This window comes from Pithys albifrons, chromosome 1, assembly GCF_047495875.1.
Source record: "Pithys albifrons albifrons isolate INPA30051 chromosome 1, PitAlb_v1, whole genome shotgun sequence".
NCBI lineage: Eukaryota > Metazoa > Chordata > Aves > Passeriformes > Thamnophilidae > Pithys > Pithys albifrons.
The window spans coordinates 122,360,938-122,377,156 of NC_092458.1; the positions used below are offsets into that span (position 1 = coordinate 122,360,938).

General features: G+C 41.3%; 1 protein-coding gene across 1 annotated transcript; it reads right to left on the reverse strand.

Moving 5' to 3' along the window:
• Window positions 1–1,663: 1,663 nt before the first annotated feature.
• On the reverse strand, window positions 1,664–13,469 carry FAM3B (FAM3 metabolism regulating signaling molecule B). Its single transcript, XM_071568897.1, has 9 exons — window positions 13,379–13,469; window positions 10,164–10,326; window positions 8,814–8,989; window positions 7,899–8,022; window positions 7,151–7,209; window positions 4,970–5,020; window positions 4,234–4,321; window positions 3,372–3,504; window positions 1,664–1,753 (listed from the first exon to the last, which is right to left on the reverse strand). The coding sequence occupies exons 1-9, from the start codon at window positions 13,467–13,469 to the stop codon at window positions 1,664–1,666; spliced, it is 975 nt and encodes a 324-aa protein (XP_071424998.1).
• Between the last annotated feature and the right edge of the window lie 2,750 nt (window positions 13,470–16,219).

The following is a 16,219-nucleotide window of genomic DNA, read 5'->3' on the forward strand; positions in this document are numbered from 1 at the left end:
CTTGCACATTCATGGTAACTGCTAGACAGAAATGGAAGTAAAATTTAATTGTCATTGATGTGAGATTAACTGTGGCCTGGAGCAGAAGGAAATGACTGTCAGACTCCAGGACTCTGAGGATTGGCAACAGTTAGTACTGTAATTATGTTATTTTTATAATTCAGGCATGTAACAAAGGGTGCTTATGATGTGAAGGAATAAATATTATGCCAGCAACAAGAACACTGCCTGAATAAATTATTATTATTGTAAGAAGAATAAGATGTGGGAAAATATTGAAACAGCTACTGAAGTACTTAATTTGTAACCACCTCATCAGCAGCAAGGTGCTCAGGAGCAACCACTGAGTCTGCAAAAGTCAAATCGAGTCAAACTGATTTAAGTGTTTCTTTGGCAGTGTCCCTGGGACACGGAGCAGTCTGCAAACTGCTAGCAGGAAATTTTGGGACTGGTGAGCCACACGAAACCAGAAAGCTGCTGGGAACAGCAGTGACCACAAGTAGGCAGTGACAGCTGTGACAAGGGTAGAGATTTGAAGATTTCAAGCTTCATTTGAAGTGGCAAAAAGACTTCAAGCAGGAAACAAAAAAAAAAAAAAGATGAACTAATGTTTTAATGCTGAGAAAAATTTAAAAAAAGAAAAATTAAAAAGTAAAGAAAGATTAAAATATAACAGCCTAGGGAGGAGAGAGTTGATGGGGACAGTGCTCAGATACATAATGGACTGGCATAAAAAGAATAGTGATGAATTATTCTCCATGAAATTGGCTTGGTCCTTTTATGTTAAATCAGTATATGTGGGGAATAATTAGAGTAACAGTGGAATGCTACAGGAAGCAACTTGAGCTGTGGAATCTGCCATATGGGAGTCTTTTGAACAACAAGGGGACAAACAGCAGCCAAGATCAGCCCAGACACACTTGTTGTGCCTCAGAAAAAGGAATATGGAATAAAGGGTTCTATGGATTTCTTTCATTCATGTGTATGATTCTCTAGTTTGCATTGAACATCACTTGAACTTGTGTGAATACATTTTTTAAAGTTAAATTACAGGAAGAAAAAGTAGTTAAACCATGTAGATTTTCAGCTTGAATTTGGTAAAACAATTCAAGTAATTGGATCTTTACATGTTAAGATCCAATGTTAACATTGCTATTCTGTGTTGTTGACATCACTTAAATCAGCTCAAGAAATGTAACTGCTATTTCCATACTTATTCTGAAGAGAAGTAATGCTACTAATAAACTAAAATCCAAAAAATTTGCTTTATTGCTAGGGATTCAATATTGCAATTTAGGTTAAGCTCTATTTGCATATTACTATTTAAAGGGAACCAAAAGAAAACACATACTAAAAAAATCCAAGTGAAACAAAACTCCTGAAATTACCAATGGCAGTGTATACTCACTTTCAAAATCCTGGAGTTTATGACTGACTTCTTGAACATTGTAATTCCAAGGCAGAGTATTTTATTTCCACTTCTCATCAAAATAACTATTTGTTTTCAGATTAGAATAAAACTATAGAGAGGAAAGAAAGCTTAAAACCTGTGCATATGACTTATTTTACAATTAATGTTCCGATGCTTATTGTGTTTTGGAAGCCATTTACAAGAGTCACAAATATAAAAATATAAAACTTTATTAATGAGATATGCATTTGTTCAAATGAGGTTTCTGGGTATACAGCCTTCTATTTGGATTTCAGCTGGCCAGCCATGGTATCTGTTCATTTTCTGGTCAGAGTGATTTATCTGTAAGAGTAAAATAAATTTCAAAAATCAGTATTTCGTTCTCTCCATTTCCACACTAGTTTGCCAAACCTTATGCAAGAGAAAGGGGTGATGGAGAACTGGGAAGGAAAGTAGCACGTCATTCTTGACATAATGGGTGAAGATTCTACCAGTTTATCTCTTAACACAGAGTGCTTTATTTATTTCCCAGCTGACTGACATATACACTAAACTGAATGCCTTTGTCCAGCTGAAGCTCCGAAATGTGAAGAACATTTCGACAACATTCTGAACCAGCACAGGCTGGGGGCTGACCTGCTGGAGAGCAGCTCTCTAGAGAAGGACATGGGGGTCCTGGTGGACAAAGAGCTGTTCCTGAGCCAGCAGTGTGTCCTAGGGTACAAGGAGGCCAATGGGGTCCTGGGGGGCATCGGGAAGAGCATTGCCAGCAGGTCAGGGAGAGGATCCTGCCCCTCTGCCCAGCCCTGGGAGGCACATCTGCAGTGCTGGGGCCAGTTCTGGCTCCTCAGGACAGCAGGGACATGGAGCTCCTGTGGCAGGTCCAGTGGAGACCTACAAAGATGCTGAAGGGCCTGGAGCATCTCTGGGAGCAGGACAGACTGAGGGAGCTGGGGCTGTTCAGCCTCCAGAGCAGCCTCTGAGAGGGCCCCTCTCCATGGCTGTCAGCGCCTGCAGGGAGAGGGCACAGCACGGACCAGGCTCTTCTCGGGGGGCCCAGCAATGGCGCAAGAGGAACAGGCAGGAACTGATGCCCAGCAAGTTCCACCTGGACAGGAGGAAGAATTGTTGTGCAGTGACCCAGCACTGACCAGATTGCCCAGAGAGGGTGTGGAGTCTCCACACTGGAGATATTCCAGAGATGTCTGGACACAGTCCTGTGCCATGTGCTCTGGGATGGCTTTGCTGGATCAGAGAGGAGGGACCAGATGAGCAACTGTGGACCCTTCCAGCCTTACCCATCCTGTTATTCTGTAATCTGGGACAAAAAAACCCAAACCAAACTAAACCCAAAAACCAAAACCCACTATGGAAGTTTGACAAGGCTTTAGAGGGAATCGGCATCCTCAAGGGACCTGCTCTCTGTTTTGGGTTTTCTCATTTCTGTTTGCCTCTCTCATAGAAATGACCATAACTGGGCTTACAGAAAGTCAACACAAGGTCACATGTGCAAAGAGATGCAGATCCATACAAAAGAATGCTAATTTTAGTCCTCCTGAATCCTGAGGGCAACTTATTCCAAAGATTTTGTAGTTCAGATACTGCTGCATTTGCATGGCCCATCTAACACAACCTAATTTTCATATAAGAGTCTTTTAGTTTTTAGAAGTCTTTGGAATTTGTCCTTCCAGAATAAAATATAGGTCTTTGTACAGTGTATCAGGTTGAACATTTCCAAACTGAGACTCTTGAGAATCTCTGGTCACTTCTGAAATTTGTCTACAGTTGATTTAGTCCTGGTGAGGTAGAAGTCAGTTGTGTACATGGCCCAGTTCCACAGATGATGCACAGAATGATGCACAAACATCCTACAGTTATTAAAGTTAACTCAAAAATTCTGCACCTGAAAGTTATACCTGAAATACAGACAAATGTAATGTGAAAATAAAATAAACCTGACCTTTTCTTTTTGGATATTATCTGGGAGCTTGAAGCCTTTGGCAGCTATAAAAACCCAGCTTGACCTGAACTTTATATTCATTATTTCTTTACTTCCCAGTTCTTCTATTAATTTTTTGGCATCATTTTTCAACCTAGGAAGACATAGTGAAAAAAAGGGTTACAAACTCAGGCTGTGAAAACTGCTGAAAAAGATCACAGCTGATCCATGCTTGACATTGACCATTAGGCCAGAAGAAGCAAAAATGAGAATTAAAAAGTCCTGAGAGCTGTGTTAGTAGCATGACATTGAATTCACAGGGAGAGTTCACATTGAAGCAATGGAATTTGCTTCCTCCTTAATACATTCCTGATGTTAATACAACCTGTTTGGAACAGCGTAGCAGAAAGAAAAATGTATCCCAAACACCATCTGATGTCCCAACCCTTCTTAATTAAGGACAAGGCCATCAAATCTGGATTAAGTCTTTTCCTGGATAATTATTGTATCATGAATCCAGCTGAACCCCCCTTAAGATTCAAAAGCATCTGAGGAATCAGCTTAAGATGTAAGGAGGAATGTAAACTGGGTACATCATAATTGTAGGTGTGGATAAATAACATTTAAGAATAAAGGAAGTTGTGACCCTGCGGTAACAGCAGTGCCCTTTTAGGCTGCTTTTAAACAGTATAATGCAATTGTCCATCTTTGAGGGCATCAACACACATGATATGTGCAATCATGGAAAGGACATGGAGTCAAAATCTTTTAGGCAGGAAATGAGGGAACCATTCTGAGTATGGAGTGGAATTTACCATTCCTTCACACCATTACTCAATAGTGATTTTCCAGCTCTGTTCCTCAGCCTGAATAACCTGCTTACAAGGTGCTTCCATCATCATGAGTCGCCATCAGCAGAAGGGTCCCTGCCGGGGCGTTCCTGAGGAAAGTCATCATCTCTTCGGAATGGTCTGTGGAATCAATCACACAACTCATTATTCATCACACACCCAACATTCCTATTCATGCACAGAAGGTCACAAACATTTTTAAGGAGTCAGAGACTCAGCTTCCAGTGCATCAGATTATTCTGTTACTCTGCTTCTCCTTGCCAATAGGCAAAGAAACTCAACATTCAAAGTGTAGAAAATGTGTTAAAAGTGATTCTTCAAGTAGATCCTCTTTCCAGCTATGTGGAAGGATGTTAAGAGACAGACTGGCATAACTCATATGAAGATTTTGCAACTAAAATAGAACAAAATTTGTCACGAAAAGGGATTTTGTTGAGTAAAGGATGTGGATGTAGTATCTGATTAAATACTATTCCTCCCAGACTGAAATAATGGAGCAGAGAAAAAAAAAAGGGAAAAGAGCAATACACTTTAAAAAAAGAGACAATTTAATATTTGAACCAACAGGAGAAATCCAGCTTTTAAGGCAACATTTGTCATCATATCTGGCCAGAGCATATTTTATGAAGACAGTGGCTGTTTGTTTCCAGCTTATTCCTGTTGATAATACAATCACAGTCATTTGAAAGGGCAGAATAATGATATAAATGCAAGTCCTTTCTTAATGCTGAAACACTAACAAAATCTCTGTTTCACCCTTTTCCTTACCTCCTGCCCACATGTCAAAAAATTTTGTTGCTGTAACTTTTCCTGTTTTATCTGTAATTAAAAAAGACTTATGTAAGTACGAGCAAATATTATTTCATTCACTAAGCATATATATTTAGCATTTGCAGCTAAAGCTAGGCATCTCTAATTTTGTATATTATTTAATTTCTGAGCTTTCTTTTGTTTCAATTTTTAAACAGGAATATGGAATAGCATAAGTTTAAGATCGGGGACAATCTTTTGTTTCATGTAGTCTCTGAATCCAACAAATGTGACAAAAACACTTTAATTACTTCTCATTTTAAGGAAAAAAAATCAATTTTCTGTGTGCTTCCATGTTTTTATAGCTAAATATACTACACTAAGTCACAGCCATCAATAGGAAAATTGGTTAAGCCTAAGACTATTTGAAGGAGCTTAAGACTATTCGTGCAGTGTTTGAGATGTTCAGGCTTTCATAGCATTGGAATGTCAGCAGACAGAAACAAAATAATCATCAGTACTGCCTCAGAAGCTGGGCAAGGAAATGATTAACAATTCCAAAATATTTTGGTCAATATTCATCATCAACTATGCTGCTGTTCAGGTGCTTATCTTTGATTAAACAAGATGTGTACATTGGAATATATTTTACAAATTTCTAAATTCATGCCAACTGAGTGAATTGATTTTCAGTGTCCAAGACCCTGCTTGGAACCCAGCTGTGTGAGAGGACCTTTCTATTTAGGGTGCATCAGCTCATTTCTAGTGAGATCCAGCAGCTCCTGTTTCTTTTTGGGCTTACCTCTGATCTATCTATGGTAAAATCATGATTATTCTCAGCACAGGACTCTGCATGGCAGGTTTATCAGTGCTGATGAGGGGAAAAGGTGGCAAAAATCTGTCAGTGGTAAAATAGAATTCTAGACCTGGGCTGAGGTCACAAAAAATGGAAGAGGTGTATTGGGGATGGCAGAAATTCACAAAATTATTTCCCTCTCCCCCTGTGTTGGTAGTTTGGGCTTAATAGTTCCATCCTCTTTCTTATAAAAGCCTATATTCTTTCAGAGAAGTATAATCATTATGGAATAAAACTGTCATGCCATAAGACACTTATTGAGCACAGTCATCAGCGTGACTGATCTAATTAGAGGACATGCAGAAGACAATGTCTCACTGCAGATTAGTGCAGGATAATGGACAGATTTACATGCTCCTGTTTGCCATAATCTTGTTATTGTATTCAAGAGGAGTATTTGCCCTCTTACTCCACAGCTGTTCACTGTAAACTCATTTTTTAATGGTTTACCAGTTATAACTAGTAAAGTTTTTATGATTATTGGAAAAAAACGTAGTAGTTAGACTGGAAAAAAATTGGCAGAGATTCTTGTGGATGGTTAATTTAACCTTCAACAAAGTCATGCAAGTTTAGACAAGGTCAAGACCTTGCTTAGCAATAGTGAGAAAAAAAAATTAGGAATGTGTTTTGTGATCAAAGCCAGCTTGACTGCGCCTGTGAACTCCCTTTCCTCCTCTCCCCCTACAAGATTTAGGAATTCATTTTTCCCAGGATCCATTACTGAAAATGCTGCACTTCATCACCATTCCCCTACATCTAAATCAAAATGGTGCCTCCAGATCTGGAATAAAGTGCACCTTCTGCTTTTCAATGGTTCCCACTGTAAACAAAGACTTTTAACGGCAGTTTAATATTAATCAAGCTTTTAGTTTGTTTTTCTGTCCACTGACCAAGTCTAGAAAAGAAATTTTTATGGTGGCTGCACCTTGTGGCAGACCTGCAGTTCTTAGTTCCTGCTTCCTCCAATCAGTGGAGCAGCAGATCAATTTTTTCAAGGACTGAAGCTGAAGTTCAGTCTTATTGCTGGAGATCACAGATATTTTTGCTGTGCTACAGGCTTTTTTTGTCTAGTAAACTACACTTACACCACTCCTATGTACACATTTTCTATTTTCTTACACTGATATTGAACATGTTTCTTTTGTTTACCCAGAAGATTTTCTCACATAGATGTTTTTCTAACATTTAACACGAATCAAGTTTGCAGTATTTTCCTTTCCCTCCCATACTAGCTAGTAAAAACACCCATAAAGTGAACAAAAAAATCCCAAGCCCCCCCAAGAATATATGTAATTTATTGCTGTACAAAAATATGTTTCTTTCTAACACTTTTTCTTACTTACAATTCACAATGGCAATATTTATACCTCTTCCAACATTACCATTCCTTTCACTTATGAGCCTGGAATTGAAATAAGTACAGTATCACTCAAATGCATCTGATCCAAAGTTATATTTACCAGTGCTAAGCAATTTTCTGATATTTATGTGGGGGGTTTTTTTTCAGTTATTTAATTCAAGACTTTGTAGTAAACAAGAGCTATGGCTAAAAAATCTTGCCCATTGTATCAGCCAGTTTCCCTCAACAAGGAGCCTTTCAAAATGAGCCAGATCAAGCAAAGACGTCATACAAATGCAGCCAGAAAGATAAAGGAGAAAAATCCCCCAAGATAAAATGTGGGTTTGTGGCACTATTCTCTGTGGACTGAAAGGTTCAGTCATTCTACCTGTTCAGTTTGAAAAGCCATGGAAGAACCTGAATTTCAGAAGGTGTTGATTACTCAAGAATGTGTAAACTTGCTCTTCTGCACCATGGAAATTAAAAATCATACTGGAAACTGACTGTTGAATGCAGCCTATGTGGAGGGATAAATTAAATAGCCTGAGATTCGGTTAAAAAAATAAAACCAGGAAAAACCAGTTACATTCTGTCACTTCATCCATATACATATACATACATATATTCTGAAGGTTTCACCAGAAAAGGAGCCCCCTGCCAGGAGCTCATTAGCTGCTAGTGAGCCAAAGGGAAATAGCCTTCCTCACACTAAAAAGCACTTGTTTTGGATGTAAAGTTAGACTGGTACTTACAGCTGGTCCTCAAAACAAATTTTGGCCATCTTTTCTTTGCCACCACCACTGAGGATCCGATAGGCATAATTCCCAGGAGGGCAGGGGCTCCAGTGATCACACTTCTGCCTTTTTGGGACTGGGGCTATGACAGCAAAGATGGAAAAATGTTTCCTTGGATGCTGCATAAACAATTTCTGCATGGAATGAATCACTAAATGTCAATGCTCTAAGCTCAAACACACACAGAACTCAGTCCTGCCAGTTTTCCAGTATCATGGCAACATTATCACAGGCTTGTCAGCCCTTTATCATTGACTCTCAAATTGATATTTGGCCCAATTGCACAATTATCCAGGGAAAAATGTCCCATTCAGTACGATCTGATTTGAATCTGGAGCAATTACTGTGCTGTTCCATGTAACAGGAAACAAGGGCTAAAGGGATGAAGGTTTCCTACCAATAGCTTCAAGTTAATAGCTCTCAATCTCATTTGAAGCCTTCCTTTATGCAATAACAGTCACAGAATGAGGAAAATGTACACATTAAAGCACTTAGTTAGATTAGAGATAAAAAATAACGAGAATTTAATCACAAAGTTTGGTTTGTGGTTCAACAGTTTACCATAATTATGAAATATATGTGATATAACCAAACCTGCAGCTTGACACTTAAATGCCAGCAAATAACTAAGGTGTTCTTACACCACTGTTCAATTAATTACATTTGCATACTGGCAAATACAACCTGACATTGTGATTCTTCAATGATAGTGTCTAAGAAAAAGTTTAGCCTTGCATTAATTAACACAGCCAACTTCATTTTTGTAGTAGCACATACTAAATAATTTCTTAGCTAACAAGCCATTTATCATTTGGCATATAAATGCACAACACCAGATATAGTATCAGAATAAAAAAGAAAGTAACTACACACCCCTCAACACTGGTTTCTTTCTGATGCCTTGAAATTCAGCATTAGATATTGTTGTTTGGGGTACATGAGCAGCAATGAACTGTCCCAAATGCCAAGCAGCCAGTGATGCCAACAAGAGTCCTGTTAATCTCACAAGATCTGTAAGGGGAAAAAGAAAAAGCAAAGCCAAAAAAAACCTCAAAGACATAAAGATATTTTCATAGCAGCAGACAAAACCTTGTATTTTCTCCTGGCATTGCTACACAAACTGGCTCTTTTCTGTCTGGTACCCTGTGTTAACCACAGTCTTCAGAGCTGTGGCAAGAGGATTTGTTCCATTCCCATCTCTGACAACCCCTTTCATTTCTAAAACTTGATCTTCAGGCAGCAAACTCCCCATGTGTCTCCCCTCAATCCACAATACCTGATTGATTTTCTGTGACAGGCAAACACTACAGGAATGGTTTAAAACACCGACCATACAGGGAACTACCCTCCATCCATCCTTTTAACATGCTGGGTAAAAATAACTGAAGGAGGCCCAAAGAATCTTCTTCACACAATGACCTCTGACTGCATTCATAGAATCATTGAATAATTTGGGTTGGAAGGGACCCTCAAAGTAATCTAGTTGACCTCCCTGAAATAAGCAGAGAAATCTGCAACTACATCAGGTTGCTCAGAGTCCTGTCCAGCCTGACTTTGAATGTTTCCAAGGAGGGGGCATCCACCACCTCTCTGGGCAACCTGTGCCCGTGTTTTACCACCCTAATTGTGAAAAACTTCATCCTTTATCTGATCCAAACCTACCAGTTTAAAGCCATTCCCCCTTGTCCTGTCACTACATGCTCTAGTGAAAAGTCCCTCTCCAGCTTTCCTGTAGGCTCCCTTTAGGCACTGGAAGGCTGCTATAAGGTCTCACTGGACCCCTCTCCTCTCCAGGCTGAACAATCCCAACTATCTCAGCCTCTCCTCATAAGAGAGGAGCTCCAGCCACAGGAGCATCTTAGTGGCCTCCCCTGAATCAGATTCAACAAGTCCACACCTTTCTTGTGCTGGGGACCACAGAGCTGGATGCAACATTTCAGGTGGAGACACTCATGGGGGCAGAGCAGAGGGGCAGAATCCCCCCTCAGGTGCTGCCCAGACTGCTTTAGATGCAGCCCAGGACATAAGTGGTTTCTGGGCTGCCAGAGCACACAGACAGCTCAAAGCCCTGTTTTCATCCACCAGCACCCTCCAGCCCTTCTCCCCAGGGTTTTTCTCAATCTGTTCATCCTCAGCTTGTTCTGATATCAGAGGTTGCCCTGCCCCATGTGCAGCATCTTGCACTTGGCCATACTGAACTTCAGAAGTTTGCCATGGACTCACTTCCTGAGCTTGTCTGGGTCCCTCTGGATGCCATCCCATCCCTCAGGACTGTCAACCACACCACTCAGCTTGGTGTCATCTGCAAAGTCACTGAGAGTGCCCTCAATTCCACTGCCCGTGTCATTGATGAAGACATTCCAACATGACTGTTTCACCTTCTCAGCTACATCACAGTTTCCATGGACTGTATTAGCAGCACACCTACACACTGGGAAAACTACAGAATCCACAATTTTCTTGGATTTTGGAGAAATATAAATAAATTTTGTATTAAATATCTAATCTTCCTCAACACCAGAAATCCTAACAGGCATTCCTGATCTAAAAGAAATGCACCATGTAATTTATGATGCTACACAAGAAAACATCACACTGCAATTGTGGAACATACTGGTTTTTAGTGGCATGAGACACTTTCTGACGTGTAAAGAAACACGTCCTTGAAAATAAGGGTCTGTTAAAGTGAAAAAAGAAAACTATTACTTTTATAGTCCTGAAAACCAACTTCCACAGAACAAATGTCCAAAAATATCCAGTGTGTTCACTTTCCAGCCTTCTAGAAAATGTGTATTATTGAGCCTAAGTCTTCCTTATAACAGTATACACTCTCAAGATACTCCATTCCTTTCCCTTCCTCCTTGGAACTGCCTTTTGTAAACTCTAAGATTTCTGCCCCACCCCTTCTCTAGAAGGCCAAATTTTTAACTTGTCTTCCTCAAGTCCTGTTTTGCAGGTTCTACCAGTTTCCTGTGAATTGTGCCCAACTGGTCTGCATCCAAATCCTGAAAAATTCTGCAAAATGAACACATTAGTTAACAAACACATTCTTGAGGCTTCACTTCTGGTTATTCATGACAGAAGGATCTTGGACTTCTTTTTTTTCTTCATGACTCGACTTTATTGACTCAGGTTCTGTTTATAGTCCACTATAACAATTGGATTTTACCTCTTTAACTCCATATCCTGTATTTGTGCATGTGGTTATTCCTGCATTCTACCTGGCTTTAAAAATAAAAAGGCCAACATAACACTGCAGGAACGTTTGTGTGACTGTAAGGAAGATGCTGTGAGAAACTTAAAATATTATTTTAATCAAAGGACTAAGATTGGAAGAGTAACATAATGAATCTTCAGATATTACAAATTTCATTAACTATTACCTATGAGAAAGTTTGCACACTACAACTAGTAGTGGTCCAAATTCACAGTAAATACTGAAAATTACTCCAACAATTCATTCACAGAATGAGTGTGAACATAAACTCTGACAAAGTTCACATGCACAAATAACGAGGCTGCTGGAACCAAGCAGAACAAAACTTACTTTCTCTCCTTAATATTATAATAATTACCAGGTTTATTATCAAATTTCATTTAATTTGTAAAGGAGACCAACTCACAAGTTTCAAAGACAAAACCCAGGAAGAATGAAGTGAAAACTACAAGTTTATTGAGAGAGTTTAGTGATTGTTTTTGGGGAGGTGATGGGGTGTGGTGCATTGTAAAGATCTATAAGACCATCAGTCTGGGTTTGTTTTGCTTTTTCTATTGTTGGCTTGACATGTTTATCTTTACAATGATTTTGCACTATTTTTCATCAAAACTACAGAAGTACTTGGTTGCAAAACAGTCTCAACATTGCAGCTTTTTACCTAAGTGGAAGAGAAAGTATAAACGCTGTTAAATCTGACTGTGGTGCCTGGGAAAATCATGGAACAGATCACCTGGAGTGCAATCACAGGGCACATACAGGACAACTGAACAGGTAAAAGAAAGGCAGGTCCTGCCTGACCAACCTGATCTCCTTTTATGACCAGGTGACCTGCTGAGTGGATGAGGGGAAGGCTTTATTGATGACCTGGATGGGGGCAGATTGAGGGCACCCTCAGTAAGTTCACAGACAACCCTAGGCTGGGTGGAACTGTTGAACTGCCAGAGGGTGGGAGTGCTCTGCAAGGGGTCTGGACAGGCTGGATCCATGGGCTGAGGACAATGGCATGAGGTTCAACAAGGCAGAGTGCCTGGTCCTGCCCTTGGGCCACAACAACCCTCTGCTGCTCCAGGCTGGGGACAGAGGGGCTGGAAAGTGCTGTCAGGAAAGGATCTGGAGGTGCTGGTCGACAGCCCTCTGGGTAAAGAAACATTTTCCTTAGATCCAACCTAAACCTCCCCTGACGCAACCTCATGCCGTTCCCTCATGTCCTGCATTAGCAGTCCTACCTTATGGCAGCTCCCAATTTCCTCCCTCCCTCAGGTGTTCACTTGCCCCTTGGCAGCAACTAAAGCACTAAATGCAAGCACAGTATTTGTTTTATTCTTTCCCCATTCTTAGCTGATTAAAAATCCCCACGCTGCCCCACCTTGCCAATCCAAACCCACCTGTGTGCAGCACGACTTTAACAGAGGGAATAAATGAAAAAAAAAATTGTATTTAAGATTCGAGCATGAATTATTTCAGCCTGAAAGCTGAGTGTTCAGCCAAGAACAGCCCTCCCTCCCCTGCCCCATGACGAGAGGGGTCTCAGGCGGCTCCAACCTAAGGAGAGCATGAACCTAGAGGGGTGAACTCTACTCACAGTGCCGGCTTGACTTCATTATTCCTTCTCTTTCTTCTCTTCCTCCTCTTCCTCCCCTTCCTTGTCCCTCTCCTGCTGGCAATGGGAAGGGAGAGGCCAACTGTCAGTGCTGCACCGCCCAGGAAGTGAAAGTTAAATAACTTTTAAGTTGTTCTCTGCAGAAAGCAACCAACTGGCTGGTGGAATGGAAAGGAAGTCTCACGTGCCACCTGGCAGCTCATTTGGAAAGGTGCAAGTTTTTGTTGGTTTTTTCCTCCAAATGTCAAAATCACAGAATCATAGAATGGTCTGGGTTGGAAAGGATCTTAAGGATCATCCAGTTTCAACCCCCTGCCATGGGCAGGGATGCCTTGCACTAGACCAGGTTCCTCAGAGCCCCATCCAACCTGGCCTTGAACACTTCCAGGGGTGGGGCAGCCTGTTTCAGTGCCTCACCACCCTCCCAGTAAAGAACTTCTTCTTAATATCTAACATAAAGCAACGTTCTTTCAGTGAGAATCCATTCTCCAGATGAATTAGTTATTTTTGAATTTGTTGAACCCAACCCAGAAGGCAAGAAAGGGCTTTTTCCTGGCAGTGGCTGGGGTCTGCCTGGTTCACTGGAGTACCATCCTCCTCATTCTACCCATCTTCTTCTACCTTGGGAGGACATGAGTCCCACCATGAGCACCAGCCCACTGGGCCAGACCCTTGGTTCATCTTTCCTTGTGTACAAGGTGTCATGCACCATCACCTCGATGTTTTCTTCCTGATGGAGTAGGTTGGTCACTCCTTGGTTTGCACCGTACCACCAAAAAACCTGGCACTGCTTGCTCTTGGGATGTGGGGCAGCACCGCTGCTTCTCTCCTGCTCCTCAATCTCCCAGCCCAGACGTAAGAAGTGTGAAACTACAGCACAGTGCTGGCAGCACACAGTTTTCTACTCTGTGGCACACAATGTGTGAGATAAAGGCATTGCCCATCAGGGGCCTCACATCACAGTCTTGTTCTCCTGCTTTTAAAATTTCCATTTTCCAACATGTTCTGGTTGATGGGTGCTGAGCCCCAGCAGCACCTACACCTCACATCAAGGACAGTTTCTGAGGACTGAGGTAGCCACTCAAACATGTTCAGGAAACTGCAAGCTGAAAACCTCCAAGTTGGGCAGTACCCAAACAAAGAAATGAGTAATTTCACAAAATCACAGAATCTTTTAGGCTGGAACAGGTCATCAAGTCCAACCTTTGACCAATTACCACCTTGTCAATTAAACCAGAGCATTAAGTGCCACATCCAGTCATTTCTTGAACACATCCAGGGGACTCCACCACTTCCCTGGGCAGCCCCTTCCAATGCTTGTCCATTCTTTCCATGAAGAAATTCTTCCTGATGCCCAACCTGAACCTCCTCTGGCACAGCTTGAGGCTGTTTCCTCTTGTCCTACCACTGCTTCCCTGGGAGAAGAGCCTGATCCCCACCTGGGTCCCCTCTCCTGTCAGGTGGTTGGAGAGAGCAATAAGGTGCCCCCTGAACCTCCTTTACTCCAGATTAAACCCCCACAGCTCCTCCAGCTTGTCCTCATGACTCACTCCACAGACTCTTGCCCAGCTCTGTTGCCCTTCTCTGGACACCTCAATGTCTTTGTTGCAGTGATGGGCCCAGAACTGGACACAGCAGTCCAGGTGTGGCCTCACCTCTGCCATTTTCATTTCGAAAATCACTCAAAATACACTGTGTTTTAGTAGTTGCCCTTAAAACTGTCAGATCTGGTTTACCTTAAGCTTTTTTCCATTTTCTCTGCCTCTAATGATGCACAGAAATTATGTTTAGTTCAGCAAACGGATGAATAAAATCCTGCAGGAGGGCACATGTAGAACCACAGCCCGCCTGGGGCATTTGCATCTCTCCCAGGACACCCATGAAAGCTATAAATGTTTCCAGACCCTGGGGGAGAGGTGTTTCTTGTCCTTGTCTGCAAGTGGTATATTATAACATCCTATAAATTGCAGGTAAAACCCGAGGGAGTAATTGCTGCTGGTTATTTTCAAAGGTACCGGAGCTTGCAAATGAAAAGCAACATCCAATAAAAGCTGGGAGTGTGAATAATTAAAGTGGTAGCATGGGGAAAATAAACTTGAGGAATGAAAAGCACAGGACAGAAAAGGGAAAGAAGTTACAAGAGGGCAAAAGAAAGTTAAGGACAACATTACTCTGGGTTACTTTGTCAAACATGCAATTATTTCTTCAGGGAGTATTAACCTGCCAGATGGCACATCAGAAAATGATGCCTCTGCTCATAAATGATTGGAACTGTTGAAGAATGCCCTTCTAGCCCTTAAAGTAACAATAATCTGGCTTTAAAGCTGAAGTACTATGGCTTTTGGTAGCCAAAGGAAAATTTCTTCTATTTTTTACTAAAGCAAGGAATGTTAACTGGGACTTGGGATAATGTAATTTTGAAATAAAATTATTGTATGAACTTTGGTGGGCCACAGACTTCATGGAGAAAACATTTAAGCTCTTAGGAACTTTGTGGAAAAAAAACATCATTAGCATCAGTGCCTATTGGAAAACTGCTATTTTACATGTTTGTACCCACAAGAAAATTGTAGCAGGTTACTTCATTTTCATTATTGTCTAAACGCCCTTGAAGTACACCCTGGCATTTGCTACAAAACCAGGCAACACTGTCTTGCTTGGCTGCCAAATCCCAGAGATCCAGTGGGCACAAGCTGAGGGGATTTTAAAAACCTAAGGACTAGGAATGTCTAACATATTTTACTTCAGGTATCTGTTTTGTGACTGCAAAAAACAAGGGATACTGTGCTTTCTGTAGTAATTAATCACAGATGTGGAATGCAGAACACTTCTGAGTATCATTTCTGATCTTATTCTGTCCCAGCTCATTCTGTAATTTGAAAGCTTAGAGTAAAACTCACAAAAATATTAATCTTCCCTCTCGATGCCTGCGAGGCTGTAAGAGCCTTTGCTGATAACCAGGACAGGAAATGTACTCAGGAAACAAATGGCTCTTGCAGACACTAAATGAAACAAATGAATGTATGTACACAGTGTTAATCTTGTCTTATCATCACAAAAGGCAGTCAGTAAAGAAAGTTTAGGGGCTAACACAGTAAAACTACAACAGAGCAAGTTCGTGCTTGTCCTTTGAGCCCATGGACTTCCAGAGGTATTTTCTGCATCCACCCCGCTTGACTAAGAAATGAGCAAAAGTGTCATAGAATCATAGAATGGATTGGGTTGGAAAAGACCTCCGAGATCATCAAGTCCAACCCCTGGTCCAACTCCAGTCCCTTTACCAGATCATGGCACTCAGTGCCACGGCCAATCTCAGGTTAAAAACCTCCAGGAATGGGGAATCCACCCCCTCTCTGGGCAGGCCATTCCAATGCCTGAGCACTCTCTCTGCAAAGAATTTTTTTCTGATACCCAACTTAAATTTCCCCTGGCAGAGCTTGAGCCCATCGTGCCCCCTTGTCC